Source organism: Lathyrus oleraceus, chromosome 3 (assembly GCF_024323335.1).
Source record: "Lathyrus oleraceus cultivar Zhongwan6 chromosome 3, CAAS_Psat_ZW6_1.0, whole genome shotgun sequence".
Lineage (NCBI taxonomy): Eukaryota > Viridiplantae > Streptophyta > Magnoliopsida > Fabales > Fabaceae > Lathyrus > Lathyrus oleraceus.
In genome coordinates this window covers 185,510,952-185,518,490 of record NC_066581.1, presented here as the reverse complement: position 1 = coordinate 185,518,490, position 7,539 = coordinate 185,510,952, and the positions used below count along the sequence as shown (strand labels likewise).

General features: G+C 33.0%; 2 protein-coding genes across 2 annotated transcripts; one reads left to right on the top strand and one right to left on the bottom strand.

Annotated features, from left to right (window-relative positions):
- Positions 1-1,517: 1,517 nt before the first annotated feature.
- Positions 1,518-4,850, top strand: LOC127126150 (ent-copalyl diphosphate synthase, chloroplastic). The gene is made up of 12 exons (XM_051055024.1): positions 1,518-1,775; positions 1,848-2,031; positions 2,117-2,331; positions 2,425-2,545; positions 2,681-2,793; positions 2,908-3,134; positions 3,256-3,371; positions 3,457-3,555; positions 3,659-3,895; positions 4,060-4,180; positions 4,351-4,576; positions 4,655-4,850. The coding sequence occupies exons 1-12, from the start codon at positions 1,523-1,525 to the stop codon at positions 4,843-4,845; spliced, it is 2,103 nt and encodes a 700-aa protein (XP_050910981.1). The 5' UTR covers positions 1,518-1,522; the 3' UTR covers positions 4,846-4,850.
- A 161-nt stretch (positions 4,851-5,011) lies between these two features.
- On the bottom strand, positions 5,012-6,760 carry LOC127126149 (fatty-acid-binding protein 1). Its single transcript, XM_051055023.1, has 4 exons — positions 6,322-6,760; positions 5,858-6,107; positions 5,591-5,682; positions 5,012-5,369 (listed from the first exon to the last, which is right to left on the bottom strand). Exons 1-4 carry the CDS (start codon positions 6,683-6,685, stop codon positions 5,230-5,232), a joined length of 846 nt encoding a protein of 281 aa, XP_050910980.1. The 5' UTR covers positions 6,686-6,760; the 3' UTR covers positions 5,012-5,229.
- Between the last annotated feature and the right edge of the window lie 779 nt (positions 6,761-7,539).

The window sequence follows — 7,539 nt, the reverse complement described above, 5'->3', positions numbered from 1 at the left end:
TTTTTCGATTCAGATATAAACAATTTTCAACTATATTTTAGACATGCCAACATAATAGGGTTTTGAGGTTTTTTAGATATTTAAAACTGAAAATAAAGTGGAAGTGTTGTTAATATGTCACTATGTTTTTACGTGTCTTCTGTGTGCTGAGATCTGATTTGTGTTCTTATAGTAACGAATAGAGTTTTATCGTTTTGATTTCTTCTCTTTGTTGGTGTCTGATTAATGGCTGGTTTATATGATGATATATTTGTGGTTTGATTTGCTCTTATTCTTTTTCGTTTTCACTTTTATCATTTTGATAAATTTTGTGCTAATGGATTATAATAATGTTCCATTATTTTGGTGAATTTTTAAATATTTATTTTGTTATAAAAAAACGTGTTCTGATTGCAACCATTGATAAAAAAATATTTTTTTAGTGAATAGTTAAATATTTAATTATTTATTATAAAGGGTTAATTATTTAGATCAATGAGTATTAATTTATAAAAACCTTTTTAAGTATTTAATTGTTTATTATAAAGTTTAATGTAATTTCTATAAAAATAATAATTTTATTTATTATTTAACAATTAATATTTTATTTTATTAACTTTAATAAACAACTTTTTTTAATTTTAATTTTATAAATATGTATGGCAAAAAAATTAAACATTTGTCGAGCGACATGGATCTGCATAGCTATGTAATATTATTTTAAAAATATTCTTAAATTAATATTTGGTTGTTTTATTGGATAACACTAGCACTTTTTTTACATAAAATGAAATGTTTAGCTATTACTATCTTTTAATAAATGTGAAATTATATATTTTTACTTAAAATGAGTTCAGAGAAAATAGATTAAATAGTTTTAGTGGAACTTATTTAATATTTGGCATAGGTACACGTACCATCGGAATTATCAAAGCAATACATGACAAGAGTTCGGGTGGATTTCAGCCAATCCATTCACAAGGTAATATTATTGAAGTAAACTTTATGAATACAACATCAAAATTATTGTAATTAATGACTCTATTTATCAAAATATCTTAATGAAGTTTCACAAGACACTGTGCTTTCGCATGAGGCTGTGAAGAATGATCAATATGCTGAATCTTTTCATAAGGTATGTCATCACTACTCTAGTTCTAAAAAGTGTGATAGAATAGAATAAAAGTGAATGTCTATGAGTGTATTTATTGCTTAGATTTTACCCTAAATATTGAGTGATACAATAAAAGTGAATGTCTAAGATATACTCCAAATAATGAATCATATTTATACTAAATATTTTTTTCTAGACTAGTAGTTTTTGAATTTAGTATATACCTCTATAAAGATTGATAAATAAAACATATTATTCTTTCTTCTGGACATGTGCGTCATGGAAACATGACATGCATTTGTGTTTGTGTTTGTTTTGATTGTATCGCACTTCGTATTATTTGATGATCTGATGGACATCTTCCGATTTCGGCTAATGTAGGTTATGGTGATCAACAAGATTAGGACTCAAATAAATGAGGTGAAAAGAATGTTGAGGTCCATGGAAGATGGAGAGATAAGCATATCAGCTTATGACACAGCTTGGGTTGCTCTAGTGAGAAATCTTGATGATGAAAATAAGCCACAATTCCCATCTTCTCTTCAATGGATTGTTGATAATCAACTCCCTGATGGTTCATGGGGAGATGAACTATTTGTGGCACATGACAGGATTCTTAACACCTTGGCTTGTGTCATTGCATTGAAATCATGGAATGTGCACCCTGATATGTGTGAAAAAGGTAAATTTATACATGTCAAACTATATGCTTTTAGTTGTGATAGGGACTAATAAAGATGTTCATATTTTACAGGAATGAATTTTTTTGTGGAAAATCTAGACAAGCTTCAGGATGAGAATGCTGAGCACATGCCTATTGGGTTTGAAGTTGCTTTTCCTTCTCTTCTCAATATAGCTAAAAGTTTGAACATTGAAGTGCCTGAAGATTCTCCTATCTTGAATGAAATTTTTTCAATGAGAGACCAAAAGCTCAAAAAGTATGTATTCTTATTCTTGAACAAACATTGTAAATAGAATTATTACTGTCTGAATTTTAACTGATAATTTTGATCTAAATTGCAGAATACCAAGAGAAGTGTTGCACAAGGTTCCTACAACATTGCTTCATAGTTTGGAAGGAATGCAAGATTTGGACTGGAACCAACTTCTAAAGCTTCAGTCTCAAGATGGGTCATTCTTGTTCTCTCCATCCTCCACAGCTTTTGCTATTACGCAGACCGGTGATGAAGATGCTCTCGACTACCTGCACAAAATTGTTGAGAAGTTCAATGGAGGAGGTAAAATTGTCCAACAAAATAACATACATTTTACCACGTTTCTTAATTTATTTTGTTAGTAATTAAATTTGGAGGAAATGTTTATTTTGCCAGTTCCAAATGTCTTCCCGGTGGACTTGTTTGAGCATGTGTGGGCTGTGGATAGGCTAGAACGCCTTGGAGTTTCGAGATATTTTAAGCAAGAGATCAAGGACTCTGTGAACTATTTGTCAAGGTACACTCCACATAGGATAAGTTGATTTACAATTGCAAATACTCAAAGAAAAATGTGTGAATTTGAGAAAACATACCTGCATTGTCTTCTATATGATTGATTATTCACTTGATTAATGTAATTTGGAAATTTTAGATACTGGACGGAGAAAGGTATTTGCTGGGCGAGAAATTCGGAAGTTCAAGATATTGATGACACAGCAATGGGATTTAGAGTTCTAAGGTTGCATGGCCACTATGTTTCACCCAGTAAGTTCGATATCTTCGATATCTGCATCAATTTCTCATATTGGTTTGAAGAAATATATATAATGATCTCCACAAATGAATTGAAAATTTCAATTTTGATTCCTAATTTGGCAGAGGTGTTCAAGCATTTTGAGAAAGATGGTGAATTCTTCTGCTTTGCGGGACAGTTGAACCAAGCTGTGACAGGCATGTTCAATCTGTATAGAGCATCTCAAGTGCTGTTTAAAGGAGAGGAAATTCTTGAGAATGCCAAGAGCTTCTCTGCCAAATATTTAACTGGGAAACGTCATGCTAATGAGCTTCTAGACAAATGGATCATAACTAAAGATTTACCTGGCGAGGTGAGTTCTAATTTCAGACGAACTAACCTTAAAATTTAAGTACTTTCATATGCATATAGATTTATACAGTAACACACACTTTCTAAAGCACTATGTACATACAATTGTAACAACTCTGCAGGTGGGTTATGCTCTGGATGTTCCATGGTATGCTAGCTTACCCCGATTGGAGGCAAGATTTTACCTTGAGCAGTATGGTGGTAAAAATGATGTTTGGATTGGCAAGACCCTTTACAGGTAAGAATCTTAGTTTCATCCCCCGATCCTTACTGTTTGATCTTAGTTTCAACAAATCGAAAACTTAGAATCTTAACTTTGATAGGATGCCGTATGTGAACAATGATGTCTATCTGGAGCTTGCGAAATTGGATTACAACAACTGTCAAGCAGTACATAATAAAGAATGGGAAGAAATCCAAAGGTAAAATTATAATAACCAGAGAACACTCTCTTACATGATTCATTCAATGAAAGCAACAATTAATAAACTTTCCAATATTTACAATTGCTTATTTATATAATAGGTGGTACCTGGAATCCGAACTAGAAGGGTTTGGATTGACCAAAAATAGTCTCCTGTTCGCTTACTTTGTAGCAGCAGCCAGCATATTTGAGCCTGAGAGGTCTTTAGAGAGACTTGCATGGGCTAAAACAACAGCTTTACTCCGGACACTGAAGTCGTATTTTAAAGACGAAGAAACTAGGAATGCGTTTGGCGATCAGTTAAACGAAAGCATTAAGGGAGGAAACAACTCAAACAAGTAAATATATCATTCATATACTCTTTACCCTTCTCATGCCCAGTACTAGACATCTGATATCATTTGAAAATTTGAACTCTGGTTAATAACTCAATTTGGACATTAAATTCCACGCCTGATGCAACAAAATATGTTTTTAAACATGCATGTGTAATTTGATGCAGGTGGTTAAAGAACGAGAGAGATGAAAAACTCCTGGGAGTTTTGCTGACAACCCTTGATCTCATTGGCTTCGAAATGTTCAGGCGCCATGACCAAGAAAATTCACATTATTTGAATCGAATGGTGAGTGGAAATCCTTTTGAAGCTTGTAACTTTAAATGCATTTGTAATTGTAACTTCTTTTGAACACATCTATAACCAAGTTTAAGAATGAAAAAACATGTAAGTGAATAGAAAATAGAAAGAACTTGAGGGTTTTTTTGCTAAAGATTTTTATTTTGTTAAATGGTCAGTGGCAAAGTTGGTTCTCAAGCTGGCGTAGTCAAGGAAACAGATGCCCAGGAGAAGCAGAATTACTTGTGCAAATCATAAATTTAACCTCTGGCAATTGGTCAGAAGATCTAGAGCTTGATCCTCAGTACCAGAAATTGCTTGAAGCCACTGAGAGAGTTTGCGTTAGCATCCATAATTACCAAATCAACATGGTTAGTAATGAATACAAGTCGCATAGTAAGGTGATTGACTTGGCTCATTCAATACTCTAACATTCAAATCCTGAATATTTACATTTCTGTTATTGTCAGGAACCTATTGGCTATGCCCACGACGTAGAGTCAGGGATGCAAGAACTAGTGCAATTGGTGCTTCAAAGCTCTCAAAGTGATTTGCACTCAACTATCAATAATTCATTCCTCATGGTGGCCAAGAGTTTCTACTATGCAGCATACTGTGATCCAGTGATCATTGACTATCATATTGATAAAGTTCTCTTTCAAAAAGTGATCTGAAACACCTAGCTATTAGTGTAATGTTTTAAAAACACGTGTCACCGTGCTTACTTGATTGTTTTTACCTTTCCTTCTAGTCTTACTAGGATTTGAACTTTTAATAACCAAGATGGGGATGCCAATGGTGTCAAATACAACCATCTTGTTTTTGTAACTGAGAATTCAATAAACCAAAGAACCAAAGGAGTTTCTTAAATAATATTTGATACTGAAATTGTTTAGATTGTATATTGCTTCAATAGTATGAATAAATTCATGGTGTAGCAATCTTGAAGAGGGATACATCAACAAGATTGAATAACTTATCAAACAAAAACTTACTAAGAGGCATGGAATTAACAAGGATTGAACCCATTACATTACAGAGGAAATTTATTTAGCAGTCTAACTTTGGAGGTAAGAAGCCATATTGAGCTCTATTTCTTCTTTGGCCTGTTTATCAAACGATTCCTCGCCAACGTATAAATCTAGGACTGATCTACATAGAAGTTTACTCTGGATGCTTCCCACTTCCTGTCCGTCAACTACAACAACCGAGACAAAATTAACATCAAAGACTCTTGTTGCAATATAGCATTTATAACAAGAATAGTATCAAGCATATGCGACTAAAAAAACTAACACTGTTTAGAATACCTGAATTATGTGAATAGTTCATGAAGCACAAACAAGATTATATATGCACTGCATTATAATTCTGAAAATTGAGAAAATGGAAATGCAAACAAGTGGAAGGATATCTTACTCGTCGTACGAAGAACGTGGCCCTTCTCTCTTACGAGATGAATTACAGATCCACGAGGTATTTTGATTTCATCACTAAACTGTGAAGTAAACCTACATCAAAGCACGGAGTCAAGTATAACCACAATATGCAACATTAAATCTTCACCCTAGATTCAAATACGATTTAACAAATCGTCTTACGAAGAAAATAAACACTCGGAATAAAATTTACAACGGTTTATCCGATCTAAGATACAAGTAACACAAGTTGAAGAAACTAACTCACCTCTGAAGCAGTTCTTTATTGTCTGATCCCCCGAATTTTATTAGTCTGCTCCCAACAGACTCTTCAAATGCACTACGCACCGAACGAATACTCAACTTACCATAAACAATTTGAAGCCTTACTGTCATATGTATATCATTCTCCAGAAGATCTTCAGTAAACTCCTTATTGCCCTTTAACTCAGATGCCGAAGATTTCCCATACTTCTCAGAAAGACATTTCTTTATTTCATCATCATCGGCATAAACACCTTCAACAAAAAGCATAATTTCCCAAATTAGAAAGACAATAAAAGATCAAAATTTTCAGAGTAAACATTGCACTAACTAAACAAACCAATAAAATTGGAATATCAAATTAAAAGATTGCGGTGAATATCAGCACTCATAACTCCAAATTAACACAAACGGTAACTAGTAAATTAGGTAAATTGATGAATTATGGAGTAACTAACAATAACATACCAAATGCATATACATCAATGTTCTTTAAACCTAAAACGCATTTCCTCCGCAATCCAATTCCACATAGTTTCTGAGAAGCTTCTAGAATCGAAGGGAACGAGGATCCGGTCTTGGAGTCAACAACTGGAACCCCACTGTCTGCTAAACTGAGGGATCCCCAAAGAGGCAAGGAATTGTCCGGAGATAAGAACGAATTCAATGCATTGTGGAGAAAGAGGCGGTGGCGGTCATTGGAGGAGACGGCGACGAATGCGGCGGTGGCTCCGGCGGTGGCAGCTGCGGCGGCAGCGAACTTGGAGAATGGGCGTGGGGATTGAGGAGGTTTGGGGTTAGAGAAGATGAAAGGGAAGCGAAGTGAAGGCATGTTTGTTTCGGAAGTTCCAATGTGTTACAGAGTTGTAAGACATGTTAACAGTGGAAAATTAGTTAGAATAAAAACAGTTTCCCAATACATTCTAGTTCTTGAGAATTAAAACTTGCTCAAAAAATAATTTTAGAAAAAGAGAGAATAAAAGTTTATCTTTTCCTAAGACTTTTTTATTTTAATTTTTTAGTTATACATCAAATTTTAATAAAATTATCTAATAGTAATATCTAAATTTAAAAAACTCTCTTTTTTTTTAATTAAAATTTGGATTTTTTAAAGATTTAATTGAAATAAACTGATAATGTAAAAAGATTTTACACCGTTAGAAGTTCGATATTAAAATAAATTTAAGTTTTATTTTAAAAATCTATAAAATAATATAAATGGATGATGGTGATGAATCGAGGGTAAATTTTTTTATTCTAAAAGTGCATAGTAATTAATATTTTTTTTAAAATATTTTTATTTTTAAGAGTTGTTTGTAAAATCATAAAATTACTTAAAATTAAAAAAAATGGAGATGAAAATCATACGCTAACAAAATTTGTTTTACTATATTCAATAATTAAAAGTATGATTACATATATTAAAGAGTTTCTTTAAGAAGGTTGTTTCAGATGGAGTTAGATTGGGTCATATTTGATTTAATTTGTAACTCTACTTATTTTTGGTTTTTTTACCGAGATAACCCAGTTTTTCAAAAAAAAATCCCAAAATACCCCTGGTTTCAGAAAAATTCCCAAAGTACCCCACTTTTAGGAGGAGTCTCCAATTGAATTGGCGACTCCTCTTAAAACTTGAATGGAGGCGCCAATTGGATTGGCTAGGGCAAGTGCCCTAGCCAATCCAAT